Source organism: Otolemur garnettii, unplaced genomic scaffold, assembly GCF_000181295.1.
Source record: "Otolemur garnettii isolate 467f Iridium unplaced genomic scaffold, OtoGar3 scaffold00202, whole genome shotgun sequence".
Lineage (NCBI taxonomy): Eukaryota > Metazoa > Chordata > Mammalia > Primates > Galagidae > Otolemur > Otolemur garnettii.
This window is the reverse complement of record NW_003852597.1, coordinates 126,559-142,919: the sequence shown is the minus strand read 5'-3', so window position 1 is coordinate 142,919 and position 16,361 is coordinate 126,559. Positions and strand designations below refer to the sequence as shown.

General features: G+C 43.2%; 1 protein-coding gene and 3 pseudogenes across 2 annotated transcripts; all 4 read left to right on the top strand.

Moving 5' to 3' along the window:
* The first annotated feature begins 204 nt into the window (after nucleotides 1–204).
* TRPC5OS (TRPC5 opposite strand) lies at nucleotides 205–522 on the top strand. The gene is given in 1 exon segment (XM_012812311.1): nucleotides 205–522. A coding segment is annotated over 1 exon segment (318 nt).
* A 5,578-nt stretch (nucleotides 523–6,100) lies between these two features.
* Nucleotides 6,101–6,781, top strand: LOC100952148 (annotated as a pseudogene).
* A 336-nt stretch (nucleotides 6,782–7,117) lies between these two features.
* Nucleotides 7,118–7,672, top strand: LOC100964634 (annotated as a pseudogene). The gene has a single exon (XR_002770900.1). The product of XR_002770900.1 is annotated as a prefoldin subunit 3 pseudogene (transcript).
* Nucleotides 7,673–10,991: 3,319 nt separating this feature from the next.
* Nucleotides 10,992–16,361, top strand: part of LOC100964315 — a 15,842-nt pseudogene continuing 10,472 nt past the window's right edge.

The following is a 16,361-nucleotide window of genomic DNA, read 5'->3' as shown; positions in this document are numbered from 1 at the left end:
TATATAAATTTTGTGGAAGGTTTGCCAACACCATCAAAAAGTTCTGTGGTACTACTGGCCTTATAATCGCTATCATAATCGTATCAATATCCTCATTTCTCATCCAAAGCAAGCACATAACATCTCCATAGGACTCACTGTCACAAGAATGCATTTACCACATTTTTAAATAATATTTTTATCTATTGAGAAAAGCACTGAAGGATGGACTATCCATCAGTCACTTTTCTGCTTGGTGGTCTTATTGATTGTGTAACCCAGTTACTAGCAATTACTGAAGAGCTTTTACAACTGATCATGGAACAATAGATTCCTGCTGAAGAACAAAATGATAAAGAGGAAAATATGGCAACAGAGCCATCTCCATCTCCTGAGGAATCTTCACTCCTGGATCTTACTAATTTCTCAGACTTAGAATCAATACTCAAATCAAGAGAAGATGAAGACCTGCTCTTTGATATAGATGAAATTATGTTAGGGCTAGGTGAGGTTTATGATGATGCCACTGGCTGCAGTAAATGATCAGTTAAGAAGTGACTAAGAATCAGTTTGCCCCCACCAGCATGTAAGACCCAATTGTTTCCTCTGTTTCAGTATGTTTTGATTCACTGGCAATATGTGTTTTCTTCTGGTTGTGCACATTTTTATTATTAATACTTTTTTTTAAAAAAGACATACAATCACAAAAGCTGATATGGATGTGGAGAAATGGGTTCCTTTATACACTGTTGGTGTAAATGTATATTATGGAAAACAGTAGAGAGGTCCTCAAAAAAGTTAAAAGTCAAACCACCACCATATCATCCAACCACGTATATAGCCAAAGTAAGTCAAATTAGTATGTCAACGAGGTCTCTGCACTCCCATATTTACTGCAGCACTAGTTACAACAGACAAGCTATGGGATAAACCTAAGTGTCCATCAATGGAAGAAGGATCAGGAAAATGTTGTGTAGGTACAGAATGGCATACTCTTTAGCCATAAAAAGAATGATATCCTGTTCTTTGCAACAACATGGATGAACCCTGTTAAGTGCAATAACCAGACATAGAAAGCCAAATGCCCAATGGTCATACTCATTTCAGAAATCTAAAGGAGTTGACCTTATGGAAGTACAGAGTAGGATAGTAGTTACTAAAGGCTGGGAGGGGTTGGGGGAAGTGAGATGGGGAGAGATTGGTTCATGGGTACATAATGACAGTTTGATAGGAGGAATAAGTTTTGATGTTCTCATAACACAGTGAGTGTAGTCAACAATACTATATGTATTTTTCTTTCTTTCTTTTTTTTTTATTGAATGGTAACTATGTACATTAATGCACTTCTGGGGTACAGTGTGGAGTTTTCACATGCAATCCCAAATACTTCCATCAAACTGGTCAACAGAGCCTTCATGTCATTTTCTCAGTTATTGTTTTAAAACGTTCACATTCTACTATATGTATTTTTCTTCTGAGACAGAGTCTTGCTCTGTAGCCCTGGGAGAGCATAGTGCCATCTTGTATGTATATTTCACGATAACTAGAGGAGGGGATTTGTAATGTTCTCACCTCTGGAAAATGATAAGTGTTAGAGGTGATGGATATGCCTAGAGGTGATGGATAGGCACAAAGAATACATGTACCAAAACATTACATAATTGCATTATGCGTCAATGAAAATAAAAAATTATACAAATATGGAAGATTTGTTAAAAGTAAAAGTAATTCCAGAAAGAAGAGGCCAGAGAATTGAAGCAAGTCATCTAAATGGAGATTGAAATAACTCAGGATGAAGGATTCAAAAATGACTTTGAGATGAATGTGAAAGTTTTCATATAAAAGGACAACCTCCAGGGGATCTGAAGTTGACCGTGCCAGGGAAACAGTGTAGGTAACACAAGCTTCTAAGAAACAAGAGATTTTCACTGGAAACAGGAGAGTAGTGGTGTGAAAGGAAGCAGAAGGAGAAAGGAGACTCCATGCACCATTCGTACTCACAGTCTAAAGTAGGTTAGAGAGAATGAGTCATCTCATTCAAGATACAAGTCAGGAGGATCACTTGGGGTCAGGAGTTTGAGATCAGCCAGAGAAGGAGTGAGACCTCATCTCTACTAAACAGAAAACTTAGCCAGGAGTTGTAGTGGACAGCTGTAGACTCAGCTACTTGGGAGACTGAAGCAGGAGGAGCACTTGAACCCAGGAGTCTGAGGTTGCTGTGACCTAGGCTGACTCCAAGCCACTCTAGCCTGGTCTACAGAGCAAGACTGTGCCTCAAAATATAAATAAATAAATAAGAAGCAATGTAAGGAATAGTGAAGTTTGGGAATTATATAGCTAGAGCTGCAGAGAGTACAACTCAAAGTTTGCTAACTATAAGAGAAACCAGTTTTGCATCAAGAAAAAGAACTCAGATATTATGGTGATAAGAGTACAGGAGGAAATAGAGAGTCAGAGGGGCTGATGGTTTGGATGCTGATGAAAGAAACCAGCAGTGCTGAGCAGAGAGCTGGCTACATGAGACAAATGAAAGGGGGAAGGTGCTGTGTCCTTAATCATGTCACATGGAATTAGCTTCTCAGGTAGTGAGCAGGAAAGTCCAATGTAGTCATGAGTCACTCAGAAGTGGGCAGTCATCCTGCCAGCTTTGGCCCTATGTTCCGCTTTCAGTTAAGAGTAAGGCATGAAAGCATGGGACCTCAGGGACCAAGAAGAAGTCAGCTAGCAATAGTCAAGTCCTGCTCAGATGTAGCACTGACATCATCCTGTCCAGCAGCATATGGAGGCAGGGATGCTGCTCTATAGCATGTTGGCAATTTGATGCTCCCACCTTTTGCCCCAAGTTCTGCAACACCCTCCATGCACAAGAAAACATTTAAAAAATATTTTTCTTGTAATTCTTGGATGTTTCCATTTCTTGGACGAGATTTCTTGACCAGAACTTTGTAACTTTCTGTTGCTTGATACCTTTTGCATTTCTTTCCCAGGGAGGTGGGAACCTCCTTGTAGCCATGAGATAACTATCCAGGCTTACACCACCTGCTTGTCCAGAAAAAACAATATAAGGGATGTGGCGTATGCCACCAAAAATTATGCCCAAGGACACACTGAGCCTGCATACAAGGCTGAAAAGTGAAAAATATTAACCCCTAGCTCATTATAATACAAAAATCCCCACTCTGGGAGGGACGTATCCACCATTTTTTATTCATGGGACATATATACTATGATTTCTAACAGCAATTCCATGCCCTGCACTCCACCCCAACACATGATCATGTTTACTCCCCTCATGCGTTATTCATTGTCACCTCCATGAACCCTCCCACCCCTGAAATGTAGGTTGGCAAACCAACTTAAGACAGTCCCTGCCTCCTCTTTCCAGCAAACCCATCTCCAGAAATGAAGGTTTTCCTCCTTAACAATCCTTCTTGTCTCAGTAATTGATTTCCTGTGCAGTGAGCAACATGAACCTGTTGAGGGTTGGTTAACATTAGGGTTAATATTGTAAATTCTTTCAGTATTGTGAGCAGGCTCCATGAGCGCACGGAGGTTTCCACCTTCCTCAGAAAGAAACTCAAGGGGGAATGTGTCAGTGCAACAGACAGGAACAGAGTTGTGGTCCACAAATCTTACTGGCCTGGGAAGGTGGAACATAGGAGAACTACAAAAATTATTTAAAACTGTTTGTTTGCTTTTACATATGGAATCAATTATGACTCTTTGAACACTCTTCGCCTACTTTGACTAAAAACTCCATGAGCTCCCAAGATCAGTGACTAATATTATATCCTCTTCTTCTCTTTGTTATTTCCCACAATCACTCTTAACCTTGGAAACAGGGACTGGTTCCCTGGCTGCTGGACCCATCCCCTAGAGGTAAGGGAGGGGCCTGCTTATGTCATAAAGGCCTTTGAGTGATGCAAGGGATGGGAATGATTTAAAGGCCATGTGAATTCTGGGCACACCTCAGTTACTCTCTAGTCTCTAGCGAGTAGCGCTGAACAATGACAAAGAAGCTGCCTCCCATTCCCCAGCCTCGGCCCCAGCCTCAACCTCGCTGCTCTTTTCCTCCATGCTCTCCCCCTACTGTCCTTCCTCATCTTTGTCCTCTGCATCCCCGCACTCCCCATCCCCGTCCTCAGCCTCCCCGCCTTCCACGCCCCCATCCTCAGCCTCAGCCTCCCCGCCCTCGGCCTCCCCGCCCTCAGCATCCTCAGCCTCAGCCTCCCCGCCCTCGGACTCCTCCCTTGAAACCTGCACCTTCTACTATTTCCTCTCCCTCCACTTTCCCCCACATAAATAATGCCCCCCATTCCCAGAATCCTGCCCAGAGGCTCCACAAGGCCAACAACTCTGTCCCATCCCGACTGCCCCTCTCCCGCCGCCCTGTCCGCCTGGCTCCCCTTTCCCTCAACTCCCCCATCCACATTCCCACCCCTCCACAGAGCCCTTCCTCCTAGGGCCCTGCTCACCCTCCAGTCAAGTCCGAAATCTTCTCCTGAGGAGATGGATTCTCCGGGACTGGGACAATTTGGAACAGCCTGGAATCCCAGCACTGTGGATTCCCACCCTGACCTGGTGGGCCCAGGTCAGGCAAGACAAAGGCAACCATCCCTCAGCCTGGGTGAGTTACAGGCCCTCTTGTCCACCACCAGCTCCTATTTGTCTCACTCCTGTCTGTACCCGGCCTCTACCCCTGTGTCAGTCCTCAGATCCCAGGAATGCCTTTATCTGTTTCCATTTATAGGGAATCCGGTCCTATCCTGTCCTGCCTCCTCTGCCAGCCGACATGAGCCCCTGCTGTGTGACTGGCCTCTTCTTGGAACATGGTCTATGACCACAGAGCAAACTTTGGCACCAGTGGTTGAGAAGGTACAGGAAAGTGAGGAGTGGAAAGGATCCCACCTATTCTAAAGGAGGGCAGGGGCTAGGGTGAAGTGAGTCAGGGGAGAGTGGGCCCTGAGCACTCATATAGGGACAGGCCCTGCTACAGATAGATGGGGACTCAGGATGGTTTTTCTTTGCGCTTTTTGGTCTGCTTCCTCCCAGACTTCATTTGTCTTCATCCTATAATTCTACAACCATCCCAGGAACTTTCTGCCCTTGAGAAAAGTCTCCTCTAAAAAGGGGGTGGATTATAGCTTCCCTGGTTCATTCTATAAGGGTACATGTGAATCTCTCTAAGTGTAGAATATAAATGTCTTAATAACTAAGAAAAAGACATGAAGGCTATGTTAACCAGTTGGATGAAAGTATTTCAAATTGTATACAGAAACAGTACACTGTACCCCATGATGGTATTAATGTACACTGCTATGATTTAATAAAAAAAATTAAAAAATAATATTCAGAAAAAAAGAAGAAAGCTATAACCTAATTATGGCCTAAGAATATGGGGAGGGGGGATGAGGAGGGAGGGGAGATGGGTGATTGGAGGGATTACTTCTACGGTTTATCTTACAAGGGTACAAGTGAATCTTTCTAAGAGTAGAATATAAACGTCTTAACACAATAAGAAAACGACATAAAGGCTATGTTAACCAGTTTGATGAAAGTATTTCAAATTGTATATGAAGACACCACACTGTACCCCATGATTGCATTAATGTACACAGCTATCATTTAATAAAAAAATAAAATAAAAAGGGGGTGGAGCCCTCCATTGTTTTGTCATCAAAATTCTGAAGGTTGAGCCTTCAGCTGCTCCTGCCCCAAGATGGGAATAGAAACCGGGTGGAAGGCAGAACATCCCACCTAGATGAGAGCAGCAGATCAGATGATTGATTTGAAAACATGCTGTCCTCAAATTGCTATCTTCATTAAATATAATCTCAGTCAACATTCCAAGAGATATTTGTAGGGAATTGATATCTGATTATAATTAGTAGGGAAATTATCAAAGGAATAGGAATATAAAGATTGTCCTAAGAGGAAATTATTTCTTACTAGATACCAAAACATAATTCAAAAATATCTAATACAGGTCAGAGGCTGCGGCGGTGGCAGGAGGCACTTGAGGTCGCTGTGCTAGCTGCATGGGCTCGCGCCAGCTCCGGGAGGCTGCGGAGACCGGGGTGAGGGGCTGAGCCCGAACAGCCCTACCAAGATCGTCAGCACCATGGGCGCCTCTGCTCTGCTGAGAAGCCCCCACAGCCTGAGGGACGTAAGAAATGGCTATCCCCAGTCAGTTTTCATCTTTGCAATATGCATTTTGATGATAACAGAATTAATTCTGGCCTCAAAAAGCTATTATGATATCTTAGGTGTGCCAGAATCACCATCAGAGCATCAAATCAAGAAGGCCTTTCACAAGTTGGCCATGAACTACCACCCAGACAAAAATAAGAGCCCTGATGCTGAAGCAAAATTCAGAGATTGCAGAAGAATGCAATACACTTGGACACAGTGCTTTTACTAATGCTAAAGGACAAAGAGGTAGCACGGTCCTTTTGAACAGTCATTTAACTTCAATTTTGATGACTTATTTAAAGACTTTGGCATCTTTGGTCAAAACCAAAACACTTGGTCCAAGAAGCAATTTGAAAATCATTTCCAGATACACCAGGATGGTGCCAGTGGACAAAGGCATCATTTCCAGGAGTTTTCTTTTGGAGGTGGACTATTTGATGACATGTTTGAAGATATGGAGAAAATGTCTTCTTTCAGTGGTTTTGACACCACCAATTGGCACACAGTACAGACTGAAAATCGATTCCATGGATCTAGTAAGCACTTCAGGACTGTCACTCAACGAAGAGGGAATATGGTTACTACATACACTGAATGTTCAGGACAGTAGTTCATTTTTTCTCTGTTCTTGCTAACCCCAATTAGTTGACTCCTCCTCAGTATCTTTGATGCAATGATTTTCTGTGAACGATTTTGACAAGTGCAGAATTTCACTTTAAACAACTTGATATAACCGTTTTTAACAGATTCAGCAACATTCAACTTGTAGGCAAAATACTGATTTCTCTACTAGGAAAGGTTCTTTAAAAAAGATATAATTCTGTCTAGTCCTTATTCTTTATCTGCCCCTGAGCTGATTAATGCAGCCAGTTTTGTTACCAAAAAAAGATTGGGCCTGATACATATTTAAAGATTAAACTTTAAAAAGTTATAGTAGATTGGCATCTCCAAGATGGCTGTCGCCAAGGATGGTTGTGGCATGGGAGAAGGGGCTGCAGGGAATGGGCGGGGGATCCACCTGGGAATTCCTGAAGCTGGGTTTGTGGAAGATGTAGATTCTTTTATGAAGCAGCCTGGAAATGAAACTGCAGATACAGTACTAAAGAAGCTGGATGAACAGTACCAGAAATACAAGTTCATGGAACTAAATCTTGCTCAGAAGAAAAGGAGGCTAAAAGGTCAGATTCCTGAAATTAAACAGACTTTGGAAATTCTAAAATACATGCAGAAGAAAAAAGAATCCACCAACTCTCTAGAGACGAGATTCTTACTGGCAGATAAATTGTACTGCAAACCTTTGGTTCCTCCTACTGATAAAGTGTGCCTGTGGTTGGGGGCTAATGTAATGCTTGAGTATGATATTGATGAAGCTGAGGCATTATTGGAAAAGAATTTATCGACTGCCACAAAGAATCTTGATTCTCTTGAGGAAGACCTTGACTTTCTTCAAGATCAATTTACTACTACAGAAGTCAGGCCAGGGTTTATAATTGGGATGTAAAAAGAAGAAACAAAGATGATTCTACCAAGAACAAAGCATTGGTTCAGTTTTCAAGACATGTTATTTTAAATACCGTGTTTATCCCTAACTATTTACATAAGTTTGATGTTTTAACAGCAAGAATGATGATTAAAAGTTAAAAAAAGATAAACACCATTTTATTTATTTATAGAAACAAAACAAATTTCAAATATTTTATGGAATTAGGAGTATTTTTCCCCACATTTCCCACCAAAGTTGATGCTGCTTTTTATCATTATTTTTGTTTGTCATAAGAAAATACTTAGCTGAAATGGCCAAAAACTGTGAGGTATACTGTAGAAGTGTATGCTGGACACTAGTGCAGTTTATGTTTTCTTTTGCTTTATTGGCTGATATTCTCCTTTGTTATGGTTAAACATTTTAGAGATAGGGAAAACACAGTTTGAATATTTGTAAATTTGTTAGTCTATGGTACATGTGGTACTTAATGGTCCTCTGTTGCAATTGTCTTCTGTAAATGGGGTTTCATGAATTACTGCTTAACCAATAACTATCTATGATGAGATTCAAGAATTCTCAAGAAATGGAAATTTGCCTTCCTACACAGTAAGAGGGCTATTGAGACAATACTTTTTTAAAACCTAAAGTAAGTGCACAGTGTCTTTGCAATGTCAACATAAGGGAGATCTTGGCCAACACGAAGTAACATTACCCATTCAGAACTCTTGGCTAAGATGAATTTGTATTTATTAACAGTTCTCCAAAGCATCTTGATGAGGAATATTAAAATAAATGTAAATCTACCATATTTGAAGAGTTTTGAGCTTTTTTATTCATGATATGGGCATAGTAAAAGAAATCCCTATAGAAAAACATTGGTACAGTAGCTAGTACTGAGTGATACAAATTCTGGTAAAAACACAAACATATTTTTCCATTTCCATGTAATGAAAAGTAAACGTGTACAACAGTGTTTTGTACTTGTACTTCATCAAGTTAAAACAATGTTAAAACTGGAAAAAAGTTATAGTAGATTGAAAATGTGTGAATTTGAATGATGATTTTTGCAGTGAAACCTTTACTAATGTAAAATCGTATGTTCTGTAGCAGCTGTGACTTGGGTTACTAAATGTATATGAAATTGTGTAATTGAGGCATTCAGCAAAGGAGAACAGATCTTTGTTAATAGCCACTGAAAGCTTTAGAAAGGGATGGTTTGATATTTAACACAGAACTGTGCTTTTCTACCATAGAATTAGTGTAAAAAGTGATTTTATAGCTCATGGTTTTTTGGGCTGGAAAAAAGTTGAAAACTTATAAAATGTTGCCAAGAGATTGTTACATGTTTCATCCCTGGCTAAAAATGATTTCGTAGTGTTGAAATCATAGCTACTTACGCATCTTTCACACTTTTCTTAGTTGTCGGCACTCTAGGTTTTTCTAAAGTTTGTGTGTGTGTGTAATTCCTCTTCTTTGTACTCATTTTTATCTAAAGCAGCAGTTCTCAACCTTTGGGTCATGGTTCCCATAGGAACTGTATTAAAGGGCTGTGGCATTAGGAAGATTGAGAACCACTGATCTAGAGATTGACTAATACCTCATTCTGTTTGTAAAAGCAGCCAGTAATTTCCATGCAACTTTATGTGCAATATTTTTAAATCCTAAGAAATGTGTGCTTTTCTTTTCATATAAACTTTTTGTTAGTTCTGTACTTTTCCACATCATACTCCATATGAGTATTAATCTTATGGAAACATATTAAAACTAGCAAATGTCTCATGCAACAATGTTGTGTGAGTGAGAAAGATAAAAATATTTACAACCAGAAAAAAAAAAAAACACTAATAAAATGTAGTGTTTCTGCAGGCATACCGAGATGAAAATTTACTGACCAGGGGTGCCTGTGGCTCAAAGGAGTAGGGTGCCCACCCCATATGCCGAAAGTGGCAGGTTCAAATCCAACCCCAGCCAAAAACTGCAAAAAAAAAAAAAGAAAGAAAGAAAGAAATTTTACAGACCAAGTAGTTTAGAGACAGACTCACATGTCTGGACATTTTCTTTAACACAAAAGTAGCAGAGTAGAACTGTGGGCATTGGACTCTCTTTTCAATAAACTGCTGCTGGGTCAATTGGATACAACTTGGAAAAGAAATTATACAGAATTCCTACCTCACACTACACTCAAAACTCAATTTCAGGTGGAACTTAGGTATAAATCTAAATAGTAATTGGAAGAAATATAGAATTATACCTGTGTATAGCTAATGAGCACTTGAGATGTGCTATGAGTATGAAATTTGCGCCAGGTTTGAAAGAGTGTGAAGAAATAGTATACAATTTCTCAATACTTTTTATATTGAAACTTTGAAATGATAATAATTGGGACATATGGAGTTCAATGAAACATCCATAAAGGTAGTTTTACTGTAACTCACACAGCTGAGAAAGATACTCAGACCCCACTTTTGTGCAATTAATAGAAATTTATTGTACCTGCACAAAGGTTGTTGCCATAGGAAGCAAGCAACCCCAAATGACAGATCAAATAGGTCTTTATACTCTATTATGTGTCACAGCAAGCAATCAAAGGAACAGAGGCTGAAACAATGTGGTTAGTTGGGGGCAGGGGTGTCACATAGTACAAGGGGGGAGGCAGGAGGTATGTCCAGCCGCTCCTTCCTATGTACTTTCTTATCTTCAAGTTTCTCCTGGAAGTTCTTTCCCCTCCCTACACACTTCTTTATCTTCAGTCCTCTTCTCAGAGTTCTCCTCCCCACTCTTAAGGGGGCTGTGACTAATGGATTCAAAGGAAGTTTCTTTTTCAAGGGTAGGGGGCTTTGTTATCACAGTTTCCCCAGAGTCATTGTTCCCTTTTACTGTGCATCTGCTTTACAATAGGAGGGGTCTCTGACTCCTTCCAAATATTTTTGAGGAAATGATTGACCAAAGTGAGGTCCATGATATGATCATGACCTCACTGATCTGCCACTTGCTGACCAGTCTCCTCCTGGTATATCCTAGGACAGTTCTCATAACCAGGCTGGGTCCTGAGAAGCCAAGCAAGTGAACTGAACACCACGAGGGAGCAGGGAAGGAAATGAAGTCCTCAGAGGTGGGATCTGGATCTATGGATCCAGACAGGGGCAAAGGGTGCATCCACCCAGGTGGTCTAGCACAGCAGGATCCTATGGCAGGGATGTTGTTGCCTAGAAATCATGTGGGCCACTCTTCCCTAGACTGCATGGGAAGTGGTAGCCTGGAGACCCAGGAGACCAGCACCGGGCCAGCCACCTGAGGGTACAGAGAGAAGCCAGTCAGGACCTGCAGCACCAAGGACATGGCTGGATGACAAAAGGAGAAGGAAGACCTAGATGAGGTCTACCAGAACCAGATCTTGCAGGAACTGTATGTCAAAGAGCATGCCACCTGGAAACTCTACTTACAATATCACATGAATCCCTTCTGCAAGGGTGAGGGGTGATGGGATGAGAAGGGCAAGTCCTGGAGGTCACCACTAAGGAAGGTTGTGATATGGGGGGGGGGGGATCCCATGAAGGAAGAGCTTCTCTCACTACTAGACTTCTCAGACCCAGGATTTGGGAAGGGGCTTACCTGCTTTACAGCAGACGTGTTGGGTATCTTAGAACACATCCACAATGTGATTACGTATTTTTCATCATAGCAAAGAAAGTTAAGAAGCCATTTATAATTTGTTTTTTTCAGTGAGGTAAGCATTTATTTTCCTGCTTCACATGTAGTCTAGGAAGTTCAGGACAGTTGACTCTGGACCTACATTGCTCTCCCAATAAAACAACCCTGCTCTCCACTCTTGTCACTGCACGCTCTTTGGAGGTTTCACCTGGACCTGTCACATCAGCTCCTCTTAATGCTACTGGGCCTCAAATGGAGCTTCGCACCCTCACACACAACCCCCTCCTAGCTGCCTGCCCTGCACCATCCCCAGGCACCTCAAACCCAGCAGGTGGAAAGCTGGGCTCATCTGCACCTCCTGCCCCACCCCGCCCACTCCAGAACATCCTGTCTCAGCAAGAGGCACCACAGTCATTCAGTCTCCCAAGTGCAAAGCCTGGGAGTCACTGTCAACTTCTGTCTCCCTCACTCCTCTATGTAATTAGGCACAGGTCCTGTTACTCTTTTGCATTTCTCTCACCTGAGCCAGCTGCTACGACCTCAGTGAAAGACAACTTCGTGAACCAGGAGGCGTGTAGGAAGACCATGCACCAAGCTTGTGGATGTGGTCACCGGTTCTTGAAAGTCTCGCTCCTCGTGCCTCCATCTCCTAGCCAGCATGGAGAAGTTTTGCTGCCTGGAGACAAGCTCTCAAGCAGCTATAGGTGTTAATGAGATAAGATCTAGCTCATTAGCAAGCAGGTGTTATACTCTGAACATTCCCGGTGCAGCAGGGTAGGAGTCAAGCCCATGGGGAAAGAGCATGACCATTAAGCACACCTGCATCTGTTGTATAATGCTTCAATAAAATGCCATGGCAGAGGTTGCTCGGGGCTGTCCCTGGAGATATTGGAAGCTCACCTCTTTCAGGCATGTACCTTCAATCCCTGTTCCCCAGCTGTTTTTATTCCCGCAGTGACGGGGTGCCACAGCAGGCTCCGACATAATGGCAATGAGGATGGGATAGTGGACGAGCTCTGACAGAGGCATATCCCTCTCTGCTCACATAATTTCCTGCCTACGTAGCACCTCACTGTGCCTCTCCCTCCACCCTCACTGGGGAAGCCTCAGTAGCTATTTGGATTGGCTAATGGGCCCCCAACTATCCTCCTCCTCTCCAAGCTGGGCCCCAAGCCCTCCCCTGCACCACTGCAAGCTTGAGCTATGTTGAAGGCCAACTGGGTCATGCCAGCCCTCCATACAATCTTCAGTGGCTCCACAGTTTCAGAGCTAAAGATTAAATCACACAGAAGATGAGGCCCCTGCCCCATCCCCACTCCCTGTAGTCCTATGCCTTTAAAAAGGAATTTGGAGGCTACTCTGGACCAGCCACTGCTCAAGGATCCCACACAGGCTCCTTTGTCCCCTGCCAATTGAAAATAAATGGATTTTTGAAATACAACTTACCTTTTCCTTCACCTTACTGAAAGAAACATTATTCCTTCTCCTAAACTTACTCCCTGACTCCTGCGCCTAATTAACTGCATGGTGCAGTTGGCCGTAGTCTGATTACATCTCATGAAGTATATAGAGAAAATGTAATGAAGACTTTACTCATAACTAACCTGATTTTACTCTGGAGCTCTTAACAATCAGAACAACAATTTTATGTCCACTTCTATTCAAACTTGGTCCATTTTATCTTACTTAAAGAATTCTTTCAGCCAATATCAAGGTGTTCTTTAAAAACTGCTGTCTCCCAGCTCACTTCTTTTGGGCATATGCCCATTGAGGTAAAGTGAGGAAATACTAGAACTTGAACTGTTGTTTGTTTATTTTTACCTCTACAGAGAGAAATTATGCTCTGCTAATACGCTGACAATAGAGACTATGTAAATACACATCTCAGAGGGCTTCATGCTGCAAAGCTATTTCAGTGCCAAAAGTTTGGACTCCACTGGTTTCTACTGACCTCTGCTCATTTCCTACCACTCTCCACCTACCTCCCTTCCCTGGACCACTCAGGCCTTCTTGATGTTTCTCAAACTCTTCAAGCTCAGACCTGTGTTTGTTCTCCCACATACACTCACAGAGTCCCCTGGGCAGGACTCTGCTCAAGTGTATCTCCCTAGGTGTGCATCCCACATACACCCCCATCAACACTCTACCCACTTGTCCTGCTTTACTGTTCTCCATCTCACTCAAGTCTTCAGATGCCATGTGTGTTCATCATTTGTCACTATAAATAGAATGAAGATCAGGGAACACAGGAAGCTTTTCTGTCTTGCTTGCAGCCTCTCCTGTGCATATGTAATTCTGAGCTAACTGGTGAGTGTCAATTCTACCCCACTGTCATTGTGTGCCCTCCTGGGGAGGGCTAATTGTCTGGGCAACCTCTGTTCACAGCCTGGCATGCTTACCTTCCCTCTAGGCAGACAGTTGTAGAGAGCATCTGTCAATGGAGAACATGCTCTGTATCTGTGCCACAGTCCAAATTGTAGCCATATCCCAGCTGTGGCTGTTGCACACCTGAAATATGCTGAATAATGTGACTAAGGAACAGAATTTTTTATGGTATTTCATGTTATACATTCAAATTCACATATCCACATGTGGATGTGGCCAACATACTGGATAGTGCCACTCTATATTCTAGGTTCCTGAGGGTGTCACTCAACCTTGCTCCCAGCACCAAGCACATTCAATCCCTGGCATGTGCCAGATGCTTAGTAAGTTCCAAGTGGATGTCCAGCCGAAGTGGTGTCCTAGAGAGGGCAGGGAGTTCATGTTTTAATGTAAACCTGTGATGCTGTTTTTCTCTAGTTCACCTGATCACTAGGAAGCCCATGTCCTGGCATGATAACCTGGAGGAACCTGCAGATGGTAAGTCCTAGTGTTGGAAAATGACATTGAAATACAGCACAGAGAGGGTGTCTGGCCTCTCTTCACTCTCCCAATGAGTGTTCAGGATGCAAATTGGGGACATGGAGCAATAAGGAATATACCAGGTGATTGGTGGACATCAGGCAGGAGGACTTGCCGTCTGCCTTATCTTAGGGATATGCCCAGCCCAGTGCCTGACTGCTGAGTCACCTCCCTTCTCTTCATTCTCTGTCCCCTTGCTAGGGTAGATGTTTTCCTCCCATTTGCCAGATGAGAACAGTGAGGACCAGAGGAATGAGGCCACCTGGTAGGCTAGTCCTGCAACTGACTCTAAAGCCCACATTCAATCTATGGTGCATCTGCCTCTGTCTCTGGAGACTTGTGGGGCAGGAGAGCTGTGGAGCTGCAGATACGTGTGATGTCGGCAGTCACAGTCATTTCAGTGCAGGAGGATGGGACCTCCTGTTTCCCCCCTTCACTCTCTCTCTGTCGGGCTCCACTAGCTACACTCACTCATGCCCCAGGGTGTTGCTCTCTCTGCCTGATTCATTTCCTCTCCCTCTCTCTAGGCCTGGCCCTGCAGTAGCTGCTCTTCCTTCTCAGGCCTTTGCACAAAGCTTCCTTCACGGCATGTGTCCCCCCGCACTGCCATCAGGTCTGTAACTCTGTATCTTGTGGCCTCCATCCCCATCCACACTATGGGCTCTAGGAGAGCTGGACCACAATTCCTCACTCAGTCCTCCCCCCCAGAGCCCAGAACGTGGCCGGGCACAGTGTTAGTGTTTGCCCCATCATGGCTGAAAGCCGAGCAGAGGCACCAGATGCCCCTGTGCCAGGCCCTGGGCAAGTCTCGGAGGCTGGATGCTCTGCCCTGTGGGACGATACAGCCACAGTAAAGGGCACAGGGACACCCAGCAGTCCCAGATCCTGAGTCCTTCATAACTCTGACGACCTCTCCCAGCCAGGTTTCTGCATCTCATTCACGAAGCTGCCCAGGGACCGAGGATGAAATACCCAGAGACACACACTGAAAACTAGAAGATAGGATAGAACTCTGAGCCCTTGGTAAGTCTGGTTCCTGTCCCCAGTAAGCATCAAACTGAGATGTTGGCAGCAGAGGTGGTGGCCAAGAGAACAGAGTTGGGAGCCAGACATGCCTGGGTTTTAGTTCTGGCTGCCACTCACTAGCTGTGGGCCCCTGGGAAGTTTCTAAGCTCTTGTATGACTCTGCTTCCTCACAGAGGAGATAGTACAGCACCTCGCTTGTTAGGTGATACTGATTTAAAGAGAGGGGGTATCTGTGGGGGCTTAGAGCACAGCCTGGCACAGAGGGAACACTGTGCTCATGTAGGTTAAAGGCAGCTGATGACAGATGTCTGAGTCTGCTCCTCATGTAATCAGGAGGGTGGGCTTGGCATGTCACTTACATCTGTGAGTTCTGCTCTGTTATGTGTAAGGGAAAATCTTAGAAGCAGTGCTCTTCTTGTATGTTTGGAAGGATACACCTAGCCACTAGGGAACCCAGGAAATGTACTCTTGAGCTCTGATACACACTAAGTGAGAAAGCTCCTCTTATAAGGAAAGAGCAGAAATCAGAGAACACAACCTAAAGACGTTTCCACCACTACTTTCTAGGTGTGTGACCAGAACCTCTCTAAGTCTCTATTCACTCATCTTTTTTTTTTTTTTTTTTTGAGACAGTTTTACTATGTCTCTCTCAGTAGAGTGCTTTGGTATCACAGCTCACAGCAATCTCAAACTCTTGGGCTTAAGTGAATTTCTTTCTTTTATTAAATCATAGTTGTGTACATTAATACTATCATGGGGTACAGTGTGTTGTTTCCATAACTTTCGTCCAATTGGCCAACATAGCCTTCATGTCATTCTCATAGTTGTTGTGTTAAGACATTTATATTCCACATTTAGAAAGATTCACATGTACCCTTATAGGATAAATCATAGGCGTGATCCCAGCAATCACCCTCCCTCTACCCATCCTCCCTCCTCCTCTCCCCTACCTTTCCCCATTCCCCATATTCTTGGGCTAAAATTGGGTTATAGCTTTCCTATGATAGCTAAAAATTAGTTTCATAATAGGGTTGAGTACATTGGATACTTTTTCTTCCATTCTTGAGATACTTTGCTAAGAAGAATATTTTCTAGCTCCATCCATGTAAACATGAAGGAGGTAAAG